Consider the following 13,402-nt stretch of genomic DNA (forward strand, 5'->3'; position numbering starts at 1 on the left):
TTGCAGGTCACACATTATTTATGGTGGCTATCCTAGAAACAAGACTTGTTTGCAGGTCTCAAGGAACATGACTAGAAATTCTTGGACCACAGATGGGACAGCCCTGGACAAGTTTCCCTCAAAAGATATGAATCGCCTCTTAGGGATGATTCAACAGGTCACCAATCTCTTTGTAAGTTAGATGGTGATCACACCCTCTGTAAGTGCTTTAAGTTGCACATAAAACAATATGCATGTTTTAGACAGAAAACCAATGTGACAGTTGTAATATGGCTTTCACGCTCCAGTGGGAAGGGGGTGGGCGGACATGGCCGGTTATGGTCTGCCAGCCTAAGGCATAGTAGGCCAGAGCGAAACAAGGGCCTCAGCGGGGGTTGTGGGGCATTGTCGACTGGTCAGATAGCACAGCGAGCTAAGCACTTGCCCCTGATATCTGTGTGCAGCCTGCTGTGCATGGTTCGAATCCCGGCAGGGTCAACTCAGCCTTCCATCCTTCCAAGGTCGATAGATTGAGTACCATTCTGTGGGATAGTAATGTCTTCTGTTATTTGAGTGCTCGGATGCCTATGGGTGTGTAGCGCTATATAAGAAATAAATAATTATTATGTCCATCCCCCCGCCTGGGCATGATAGCCATTCGCACCCTGGTGTTCATCCAGGTTGTGAATGACTTTCTTTTTTTTCCTCCTGAGATTTGCTTCCACAAGCAACACCAATCTCTGAAGGAAAAAAACAAATAAATCCAAGATTCCATAGGGAAAAGGGATGTTGTCCCTTTTCCATTCCTATTGCGGCGGCCGGACCGGGAGGTGTGGCAGACTCTGGTCCTGCAGGTAAGTGTGGAGAGAGGGATGGAGGGGGTTGGGATTCCTTTGGGGGGAGTGGGGAGGCAACAGGGAGAGGCTCCCTGTTGCATCCACAAATGACCAAAAAAATAAAAATAAATGGCACCACCCAGTAGATGGGCCTCAGTGGCTGTAACTGCGGATGGGGAATGTGTATTCTTGCTCCTTATACCAGCCACTTGATTGGCTGATCGTCCTTCCCCGGGTGCAAACATTGTATACAGTATATATACATATGTAATATTGTTTATAGTATGTGATATAATTGGGCCGGGAGGATAGCTCAGGGCAGCGCATTTGTCTTTGAGGCAAGACAACGCAGAGCAACACAGGTCCGAATCCCGGTCCTCGCTTTAAGATTGATCTCTGGTATGAAGTGTGTTCTAAAAGATTAATTTACAACCTTCATTTGTAATGAAGTCAAAAATGCAAATGCTCCAGAATATAACATGATTGTACTTTAAAATCTAAAGACATTTAAGGGTGCAGGAAATGTACAGATGGAGCGGGAAAACACTTGTGTATAGGCGCGTTATAAATGCCATATCATATGATATCATTTGATTCTTGGTTTCATGAGGGCCATAGAACAGAAAGAATAAGGATCTTAGGTCTCTCCCCCTGTCCCATCAGATCTCGCACAGTATTTTAGCATCTGGAGATTCAGAGAATTCATTTTCCATCACCCACCCAAGGGGCCACTCACTAATATCAAGACGTACCTGTCTCCGTCATTACTGCGATCCTTGCTTTCCCTGGATACAGAAAGGTTCATGTTGGAGCAAGACCGTTCCTGCCATTGGTCTGTCTTCATTGAACTGAACTCTCTGAGAATTTAAGATGCAAAGAAAAGATGGTTAACTTTTAGGAGGACATTTGACATAGAGACCTACACACTGCAATGTATGCACTCAAATCAGGTAGCGCAATGATTGCATTCTTGTGAACTTTAAGGTGGAACGTGATGAGATAGGTAAATTGTACGGATATAAGTGATTACACTGGGGCGTGTAATTCTGAATTCGAAAATGTCGGTTTCGAAAAGCACACAGCGGTGTTATCACGCATTAGATTCCCCACATCCTGTTACGCGCACCAACCCCCCCTCCCCACTACTTACCTCCCTGCAACACCAGTTCCCTTCACTTACATGGATGGAAACCAGCACTGCAGGTTCCTTTTAAAAAAAAAAGGTTTTTAATATCTTTATTTTATAGAAAGCGGCAGACACCCCCGCAACACAGATCCTGTCATATTGAACAAGGGTGCAGGGCACGCCTCCGCCATCTCTGCTCTCCTTGTTCGCTATAATGGGAACATATGTTATAATTGTTCGAAATTTTCAGTTGTATGAAATTTTAGTACAGTTGAAATTCGTACAATTATACCATACGTTATTTTTTTCGAAATTTTCTATGGCAACGAAATTGTACATTCTGAGAACCAATGCTGGTCTCATCGATATTCATGTTTGCTCATCAGCTTGTAACTGGGGTCCATCTTAAACTGCAGTTGGAGGCCCGAGCAATATGTAATTAAGGCACATGAATACAGGAGTGTGTTCTGCCAGCTATACATTTAACTTAGCTGTTGCATTGGCTTTCACAAGTAAAGTGCACCCCTGTCTCCTTGGAATGTCAAGGTTGACATATTTCATGTTTAATGTATACCAACCTGACCATCATGTTTTACCATCAAGTGCCATAATTGGACTGCAAAACCAATGGAAAGATGACTGTTCCCAGAATTCCCTACTGATTCGCAGGTCACACATTTAACATCAAACGTGAACACAAATCTGTTAAATGAGCTTTGTCTGGATAGCCACAGAACAGAGTTCCAGCCTATAACTGCTTAAGATTAATGACACTATAACATAGTATAGCTATACTTCTTTAGGTATGTCTGTGCATTGGGTACTCAGCATGCACACAGCCCCATACGCAAAGGCATCCGAGTAGTCAGCCACTAATCTTCTAAAGGTTGGTGAAACTTCCAAACCCAGCAAGAAGCTCCCCATGTGGGTAAAAGACTCCAATGGAATGACAGGTTTATTTCATACACCCCAGAGGCTGCCTGATTGGGTACTTAGGGTTCCAGGCTACACACACTGTATTGTTAGGGTAAGTGTTGTGAAAGATTAAATGAGCATCACGTCCAGTGTGCAATGTGTACTTAGTAATTGAAGCAGACAACCCCTGTATCACAGAACTATTTGTCAAATAGAAAGGTGTGTGCTCAGTTGTATGCTCCTAAAATGCTCTTAGCTTTTACCAAAACAGCTTTACCAAAGTTCTTCCCTACTTCTTTCTCTTAGCTGTATGTCTAAAGAGTGCAATGGGAGTACACCAGACTGTCTATCTATGAAGGATACCTTTATATTAAAAAAATATGTGTATGGTTATTCTAGGTGTTGATGATCCGATTTATGGAAGCAATAATTAGAAATTGTAAAATGTTAAAAAGAACCACTTTGCAATGTTAGCACAAGTAAATCCTTTCCGTTTTTAAATAGCTTCTTTTGCTGAAAATATACACCATGTTGGGCTCTGTCTGGAGAAGAACAAGACAAGGTTCCAGCCTATAGATTACTTAAGATTAATAGCATGCCGAATTTAATTGTGGAATTGCATGAAAGGCTCAACAGGCGAATGTGACTTATTACTCTGTTTAATTTTGGAAACGAATCAGTGCAACATGACATCAACCAATAACAGCATTGTCAGGCAATCACTGCAACCAGTGCAAAGTCAATCAAAATTTAAAGCAAATTTTATAATTTTGCAAATGGAGGTGTCAAGAAGAAAACACAGAAAAAGTGATGTCACTTGAAGGAAATGTGGGTATATTAAGAAGTGATTGAGAGTTCCTGGTGTAGATTAATGGCCATGCCTTCTGTCTTAATTATGCTGGTTACAATATATAAATCCGCCAAGCCCGTGATTTGGCGGACACTTAAATGTGCCACTAATAGTGTTACCGCCACATTTAAGGGTTACCGCCCAACTCACGATGAGGCAGATAATGTCCATCACCAAGCAAGGATATCAGTCTCCATGTCTCAACAAATGTAACTGTATCTATGAGCTATTTGTGTTGGCCATGCTTGAAACAAGGCTTGTTTGCAAGTCTCAAGGCCATGATTGGACATTCTTGGACCATAGATGAGAACAGCCTTGGCCAAATATCACTCAAAAGATATGAGTCCCCCTCTTATGTATGATTAAAAAGGTCTCCAATCTGTTTGTGAGTGAGATGGCCATCACACCCACTGTATGTCAATTGCATACAACACAATATATATGTCTTAGACAGAAAACCAATGTGTCAGTTGTTATGACTTTGATTTGTAATGAAGACAAACATTTTAATGCTTAAGAATATAACATAATGCTACTTGTGAGGGTGCAGGAAATGTACAGATGGAGCGTGAAATCCGTATTAATATCTGATTCCTGTTTTCATGATGCACAAGGAATAGGAAAGGATAAGGATCATCTCCATCTGTCTTATCAGGTGGCAAATAGGCATTTTAGCTTCTGTGGATTCAGAGAACCATCAATAAAATGTTGAGCATTTTCCATAACCCACCCGACGGCCCACTTACTAAAATCAAGACGTACCTGTCTCCGTCATTGCTACGATCTTTGCTTTCCCTAGAAAGGTTCATGTTGGAGCTTGACCTTTCCTGCCATTGGTCCGTCTTTATTGACCCGGATTCCCTGAGAATTTGAGAGGTAAATAAAATATTTAGCATTTTCATGTTTAAGAGGACTTGTGACACACAGACCTATGCATTGCAAGTGATTTACTCAATTCAGGTGCAAAAGTATAGTTGTCTTCTAAACTTTGAAGAGGGATGTGTTAAGGTAGCCACACCCATTCTGCACAGGAAATAATGTAGCCTAAACATGTATGCTACTCTCCTACTAATAGTTTTTGCCCTTCAGCCTGGATCTGGGTGTCCTTGAAGGGCAGTTTGCAACTAGAGTACATTGGCATGGATTAAAAAAGGAGTGAGTTCTGCCCGTTATTAATTGTTCTTAGCAGATCTGCTTCATCGGCTTTTTTAAGCAAATGGTATCACTTCCCCTTTGAAAGGTTAAGCTTGACATATTACATCTTTATTGTAGGTCAAAAATACCATCATTTTGCACCCTCATGTATCACAATGGTGTTGGGAGGCCCATGAATATGTCATCCAAAGCTTCTTCCCCTCCCCCGGCCCAATATAGCACTGGTGAGAAACGTTACTCACTAAGACAACCATACTGCCCTTATCCCAGGCAGGTGCAGCAGGACATAGAGACAATTTAAGCTGAAGATGTCAAAAGTAGTCAAACTAACGTCAATAGCGTACATGTGCATGCATTAGACACATAAAAATGTGCAGTCAACATGAAGAACAAGTACAATAAGTAATATGTGCATTTATACATAAAGAATAATAATAAAGCATCCACTAGACATGATGAACACTAACAAAACAGATGTATAAGCTGAATGCAACATGAAAGACACGTGAATACTGCTCACTAACATAGACAAACAAGTATAATGGGGAAGCCATCTACTCCAAAATGGAAACACAGCACACTTTCAAATAAACGAAAGCCTCATGACTTCTAGAAAATTCAAAATGCTAAATCCATAGAAATACAGATCTGTGCAGAGCTCAGACAGAAGCTAACAACCTAAGCCAAGGTTATGAGAAACAAGGGAGGATAGCCATGGCATAGCAAAGGCACAAGATAGTAATAACCAAGACGCAAGCAGCATACTCCCAGATTAATCAAAGTTACTAAAAAGCACAACCAACCTTTGTTAGCCAGTTGCAGTCAAACTATGACCCAAAAGACTCCATGAAGAATAACTCAAGAGTGTCTCCACACACAACACTTACATTAATATTAGCTAAATTCCCAATAAATACAAGATACATCTATTCCCAATACGGTCCCATCACACGTGACCCATAATTGGAAAACACTGTCTATTCATTGGAAGTGAATACAGATAGGACACTTGCCGTGATCCCGACAAATGCACACAGACACCAGACGTTGCACAAGGCCAAGTACAAACAGATCACACTGGCTCATGGGCTAGGAATAAGGGAAGGTAACTTTTAATTGAATGAATAGCAATTTGTGGACCTCCCTCCACCTACACCCCCTCTGACTGTCTTGGTGACCTGTCAATTTTCCGAGGTTGGTTAGCAGAAAGCCGACTTATCAGAGTCCCTAGTGTTATGCTGCCCATCATATTATGTGCCAACCAACCCCTTGCTGCAGAGATGATATAGTTCAACCTATATAAATATAGGGCTGGTTACAGGAGGAGTCATCAGACAAGTATAACCCAATTAGATGTTTGACCCCTATTGAGTGTATATGCAGCCACCACAACTAATCATTCCTTCTACCGGTAGGTTTTTGTAGACTGATAAAATGTGATGATGTCATTTATGATGAAGTTATACTACTTAAATTGTTGTCTGTAATGGATGCGCCGGGAGAAATTAGATTTTAATGCTTGTATGCTGTGTGAGAAACCTGCAGGCATTCTCACTCCACTCCCCTTGTATCCTCTTCCTAGAAAGCCAGGGAAAGGCCATCGCTTTTGGATCCTGACCCTGGGTGTCGAGAAACGAGTGGCAATCACCTGGGTGGAGGGTCCTCTGGGATTGGGAGTGGGATGCCCACAGCGAGACATGGTATCCCCCTTTCCCTACTGAGTACCAACCTAATCCTTCCCAGACTTTATAGGCTACTGTAAAACATCTCTCAATTTTTCCACATTTTACCTCTGACAGTATGTATTGCTCTCCCCAGAGTGCACGGAAAAACGTAAATCACCAATGCAATTACAGAGCAAATACTTTGAATGCAGACAGACGCAATAACTCACAACCACACACTCTTAGAAGATAATCAGCTCTTATACGGCTATTTATTCAAAGCTTAGAAGCAACCAATAATAACATAGAAATAACTCACAGAAGTAATGTAGACATAAATCACAAAAGAAGCAAAGAATTCAAAAGGAAATACATCACCGTGAGCGTAACAGGATTCCTCATCTCGCCCAGAAGCAGCTGGAAGACCCCGGGAACAGCCAGGCCGAGAGCACCACAGCTCATAGGAGTGCCGGACGTAAGCGTCCTTCTTCGTCTGAAGTCTCACCTGACCACCTCCGGGTTTCCGCATATATACACACTCCACAAAGGGGAGTCAATTCTCGAACCTTCTGGAAATTGCACTTGCGCCGTTGATGAGCAGCCATCGGTTGCCAGCTGGGTCAATCGAGAGCTACCCTCAAGGAGCAGAGTGCCTCCCTTCTCTAATAACACGCTCCGCTGAGAACAGTATCAAACCATAACAACGTTAGCTTTCCCAGCAGAAATGTCCTTGACCGCATACCAGGTTTGGAAAGCATGTTTTTCTCAGCACCATGAATCTAACACTGAGCAAAATGTGTGCAGCTTTTCACTGCAGCATGAAGTAAATATCCATCATGGCTCCGAGCGCTCCCAGAATGCATTGCGCACCGGCGCCATTTTAGTTCAAGCATAACACAGTACTGGGACGAGGAAGAGGTGACTCAGAGTAATGAACACTAAAACCAAATTTCACCACTCTAGTACTGGGACGAGGAAGATGCTGACAGAGTACTGTGTGGGTCAGGCATGTCCCTTTAACTACAGTCGGGCAAGTCCAATTGAGATTCCACACCTGCAACTCGTCAAGTATTTGCAGGCGTATAAAGGGTGAGCCAAAGAGCAGCCAGAGGAACAGCAGTGAGACCTGTGTGGGAGAGACCTGCAGGGGACCTTTCTCATGAGAAGGCAGCCGTGGTAGGACCTGAGACGAATCCAGGATGCAGGTCAACATCCCAGAGGACCTGTGGAGCCCAGGGCGAGTTGGGCCATTAGGCTGCCGTGGTATAGAGAAAGCAGCAGGAACTGCGAGCGAGCAAGAGGAAAGGACGCCCTTCCGCATACGTGCCGAAGAAGCGGACCTGCCGGCATCTGTTGGAAAGCACCCGGAGCACAAGCAGCGTTCACAGAGGCCAGTCGGCCTGAGAAGCAGAAAGGATGCTTCAGCAACCACCAGAGAGGAATGCCAAGGAGCAGTGAGTGTTGGGGAAAGTCACTTAATGCTGGGCCACTCCTAGAAGGCAGCGCATAAGTAACAAAGTGATGTATGAATGCGAACTTGCATATTGAATACCAAACTGAATGAAAACTTGCATATTGAATCCCGAATTGCATGAAACATGAAACCAAGCCAAATTACGCATATTTAATACCGAACTGAATGAAAACTTCCATATTTAATTCCGAACTGAATGAAAACTTGAAACCAAGTAAAATTAAGCATATTGAACATTTGAAAGCAACCTACGGAAAAGAGCACCAGTGTGAAAGAGTGCAACATAAAGGTTGGGCATGAACAGGACCACCACAAAGTGAACGTCATGAATGGACACAGTGTAGCAAGACCAAAGACTGGCAAGAGGTGTGTGACACCTTATGGCAAAGCCAAAAATCTAACCAGGAGAAGCCAGGAGAGTGTGAAACTGCACATAGAGCCCAAAAGGCTAACAATATAACAATTAGAAGCTAAGTGAATGTGAATCTGTACACATGGGCCAGTACCGAATAACCTGTGTTGGCTGAAGAGCCTAGGGGTCCTGGTTGCGTGACCTGTGATGGGTAGACCGTGTGGTCTGACAACTGCGCCTGGACCACTGAGCCCTAAATAGTGAAAGACAAAGACATTGTGAAACAAGCCACGGAGAAACGCTGTAAGTGAACTGGTGATGCAATCCCGAAAGGAGGGTCAGGTTGGCCTAGAGATGTGTTGAACTTTGAAAGAATGAAACAAATATCAATAGCTGCGTTGAAGTCTTGGGGAAGGAAACCCTGAGACCTGATGAACTACAAATGCTGTATTGAGGATGGCCCTTTTTTCTTTTGAACTGTGTTGCCTGGAACGTGGGCAAAGGAACCCACAGGACTGCGTGGAACTGTAAATTGCCTTGAACTTGGGGAAGGGAACATCAAGGATTTGTGGAACTGTTTTGAAATTGGGAAAGGTAATCCCAACACTTTTGTACAACTTTCTCGAACATGGGGAGGGGGAGCTGAAAAGGAAGCTAAGAGCTGGAAGAGTCTCAGAATGTTGTGTTAATCATTATTTCTTTTATTATTAACATCCCTACACATTGTTTAGCTTTAGTTGTGAGGGCAAGGATAGGTTGTGGACACAGAGAGTGAAGAGAGGGTCCCAAGAATGCCCACCTCATCCCCTTGAACATAACAGACCGAAGAGTCAAGAACGCACAGAGTGACTCATTATTCGGACAGTCCCCAGGAGCACCAGTGACTGACACGTATGCAGAGAAGTACGCTCTCAGAAAGACATTCAAACCTTATCCAGTGAATCTCTTTATGGCTACAGGTGCTTCCACAGTGGTCATGGATCCAAATGCCATGATGGGTGACATTGACTAATGCCAATAAACCACTGTGCTGATGTCAGTAGAGGCACCATGACATAGCCGCGTTAGTCATGAAGTACACTCGCAATCATACACACCTTTACCCAAACAAACACTTGCATACATGAAGAACAGTTCTGTAGATAGAGGTTGGATATATATATACATACTGTCAAAGCTTTGACTATTTTTCTCATTAGCCAAGTGCAGAAACGCTGAATGCAAGGCAACAAAGAGATGCAGAGCAAGCTTGCAGTTGCTTAGGCAACTTACCCTATGGAACTAGAGGATTCCATGAGGAGCCTGGCAGGACCAAATATGACTAACCAATATGAAATATAGCACTATATAAGTGTGTAGAAATCATAGTATAAGTCTAATGAAAATCACACAAGGCCTCAAGCCGCAGGACAAGAGACAAGGAAACTGAACCAGGATGCACCGAAGGTCAAGGCTCGTAGCGAATGTCAGAGACAAGCAGCAGATTCCAAACCTAAAACAATAAGGGGCCATCTGCAGAAAAAATCAGAATAAATCCCCATAATTGCAGACCAGAAGGGCTTGATTTTGTGGTCCTCAACCACGTGATGCGGCCAAGCTAGACAATGGTCATTCCCTGCAGTGGGAAGATGAACAATTCTCAGGAACCCAGACATGATGTGAAACATGAACAAGTTAACAATGTTGCAATGTGGAGAGCACTCTCACAGGCAAAAGTGGTGTTGGTACCAGATACATTGGGAACACACAGTCATTTACATCACTTGGAGAAGTGCACAGAGGGCTGAGAACAGAACTGGGCCGCAGAACTGAAGAGAAAAGTTCCAGCCAATCAGAGGCCAGACACCCAGGAGTGGATGGCAGGGTGCATGGGCCAATGGTAATCCTGCGACCCTGCAACAATGTAATAGATAGTTTCTTAGGGAAGGGGCAGGCCAGCCACCTGACATGGAGGGACCAATTGGGTAAGATCTAGACTGGAGATCTATAGTATATATCACTCCGAGCTCCCAATGAGTATGTGTGACAGGTTTTTCGGGGAGGGCCTAGGCTCTGATGCCATTCTGCATCAAAAAGGGGTAACAACTTTGTTGGAATTGTGACTCTGGAGATTTGTGAATGTCCTGTATGATCTCTGTCAGTTTTGGTAATAAACGACAGTTCTAACTTGCCCTTGGCTGAGTCCTCCTTTTGTTCTGGGTGAAGGGTTGTTGGGCCCTGGGAAGCGGAACGGGTGAGCTCGTAGTAACCCCCAGACCTCTGGCATACCAGACCTCACCAACAGGTAGCAGAGGTATGGTTAACTAAGCCCGTTCGGCATAAAGCCGCCTCTCCCGCTGCAGTGCTTGGAGGGCTGCAGGGCACCTTACCTGATCCGAGGCGACGGGGTGTGCACCCCCGTACAGAAGCCGTAAGGAGCCAGCTTGGAAATTTCCTGCTAGTGATCCATGAGGAGTCCAGCAGACCAGAAGGGTGGCATGGCAGCTTTGAGAGAAGCGGTAACCGAACAGTATCAGTAGATCACAGAGTGTAATATTGACTCAGCCACACAGAAAATAAGGGGAGTGCGAAAGTAATAGGGGGTGCAAGGGTGGTACTGAGAATTGTTGAGTATCTTTGAAGTAGTGTTGAGTATTGTCTATTAGGGTTGAGCATTGTCAAGAATATTAGGGAAAGAAGCGGAGGTAGATGTCATTTCTGTGGTTAGGGCACATTCGGTCTTAAGGGAAAAAGGTTCTGGTGAACAGTCTAGACTTTTGACTTAAGGGCACTGATGACAGAAGTTATGTGAATAGTGGATTCCCTGTGGATTGGGCATTTTATCTCGGGTCATGGATGATGGTATCCCCGTGTAAGGTTTAGCAAAGGGAGCTGGCGTAGATTGCAGAAGGTGTTCGACTGGTTAAGTCTGGAGGAGGCGTTTTATCTGTAAGTTGATGCAGTAGATATAGTTTGAACATGAAGAATATTGGTATCCCCTGTTAGGAGGCAGGAAGACATATATGGGTTCATGTTGGGGTTTTATAAATATCTTTGTAGCGGGACCTTAGCATTGTGCACGTTGTAAGTGATCCTTAGCACTACCTTGTTTAGTGAATTGGTGACGTCACCCATTAGGTCTATGTATACGACTTGAGGAGCACAAGGGGTTGTACAAGCTGTGTTGAGAAACTCAAAATTGACACAGGAGGTTACCTAGTGGTGGTATGCGGACGGCGCATGCGTGAGATCGGTGGGTGTGCCTGAGGAGGCAGAGATTTGCAGAGGGTGGTGCTCGTAGCACGCCTGACAGGTTGTTTTGGGGTCAGAGAGGCTAAGAAGTATTGTTAAGAGCTGTTATTTCATTGTGCTTGTATAATAATGGAGTATCGAACGCCTCAACTTGAGGTCAAGTAAGACCTCAAGAGCAATGTATCAAGGAAATTGCGGGGGGGCATGCCCCTACAGCACTTGTGTAAGACCCTTCCACACAATAAGGACAAGATTTGTAAATATAGCATGGAATGGATGAAAAGTACAGAGAGTAAATTGACTAAGCCATGGCCACAATGTGAAGGTTTTTCAAAAAATGTGCAGGAACCACTATACTGACACACTTACGGGACTCTTTAAAGGGGAAGAAATTAGCCATTCGTATGGTGATAGTTGAACTTTGGCGAATGTTCCAGGAGAACCGGGGGGAAGTAGCAAGGCGTCAATGGATCCTGAGCCAACAGGAGATGCCGGGACCAGCTTCCACACCCTGCACTCCCCCACCTTCTGGTGTAAGCAGAAAAGAAGGGGCTACAGAAGATGAGCAGAGATTATAACCTATGTGGTAGCTAAAGGCAACGGAGGGGTACACAAATCCAATATTCCAACCTCTCCCATAAACCAAGGAGGAGGGGCAGAAAGGGGTCTGACAAACAGGAAATGGAAAGGGAGCAGAAGGCGAGGCTCAGGCAAGCACCAAGGTGGGGCTAGAGGACAAAGCCTCGAACAAATGGGTAGGAGAGCAGATCCTCCTGAAGTTGGATCAGAAGACATCTGGAGAAGCAGCAGGGGCGGTCAATGAAATTGAGGGGCTTAAGAGGAGCAGCGAAGCAAGATGGTGGGCAGAGATAATGGAAGAAGTAGATAGAAAGGAGAAGGAAGAAAAGGAGAGACACAAGAGAGCATGTACAGACAACCAAAGGGAGGAAGACAAAGAGTGGGAGCAGCGAAAGAGGAGAAGGAGGGAGCTCGCAGAGATAGGGAGACAATGGAATAAAAGACGAGAAGGAGAAGCAAGTTTTAGTGGAGTGGGAACAGGGAAAGTGGGAAATAGGGTGATTTGCAAGAGAGCGCAAATGCGAGGAGGAGGAGGAGCGCCTGATCAGAGCCAAAAGGACAAAGTGGGGAATGGGCATGGGAGACGACAAAATGGGGGGAAGTTAGCGAACTGAGCCAGACAGCACTACCACACAGGACAGGAAAACCACTGTATCGAACAGGACAGACATGGGGTCCTTCCTAGCGAAGAATTGATTGACTTTGTAGGGAAGTCTAGCACAGACGCGACCTCTGAGTTTCGCTGATACTTTTTGCACTGATATGGACACCGACTCGGACAGAGAGGTAGAGGAAAGTGAGGACGAGGGAAGAGGGTGAACCAGGCCTAAATTGACAGAGAAAAGCACAAATAGGAGCGTGACATGGGAAGTAGGAAAGGACACAGTGGGATTTGGGGTGACAAGGACAATTGATCACAGCAGTCCAGGGACGCATTGCACAGTCTAGATGACCTGATCCCATATGTGCAGAGGCTTAGAGATCTTCCAGGGCCAAAGAAGGGGGAGCCAAGAAAGGCATGAACTGACATTAAAGTCACTGACCCACCTGACAGACAGATCAGGCTGACACGAGGAGCGAATGGGGAGATAGGGTTCACACACTTGCCCCTACTGGAAAAGGGAGGGGGCGACCTCAATATATACCCTTGCCGTATGGCAAGCTCTAAGGACACAGTACCCAGACACATGGGGGAAGACGAAGAGCCCTTACACTACATTCATATGATTCAAGAGCTTTGG

At 44.6% G+C, this 13,402-nt stretch overlaps 1 protein-coding gene across 1 annotated transcript in view; it reads right to left on the minus strand.

The window, feature by feature from the left end:
- LOC138572406 (uncharacterized) overlaps positions 1–13,402 on the minus strand; it is a 606,109-nt gene that overhangs the window by 441,561 nt on the left and 151,146 nt on the right. The window contains exons 5-6 of the mRNA XM_069649265.1: positions 4,469–4,567; positions 1,568–1,672 (exon numbers count right to left, since the gene is read on the minus strand). Of these exons, the coding sequence (XP_069505366.1) occupies positions 1,568–1,672; positions 4,469–4,567 (204 nt within the window). The remainder of the gene's footprint in view (positions 1–1,567; positions 1,673–4,468; positions 4,568–13,402) is intronic.

This window comes from Ambystoma mexicanum, chromosome 1p (assembly GCF_040938575.1).
Source record: "Ambystoma mexicanum isolate Mex_15411 chromosome 1p, UKY_AmexF1_1, whole genome shotgun sequence".
Classification (NCBI taxonomy): domain Eukaryota; kingdom Metazoa; phylum Chordata; class Amphibia; order Caudata; family Ambystomatidae; genus Ambystoma; species Ambystoma mexicanum.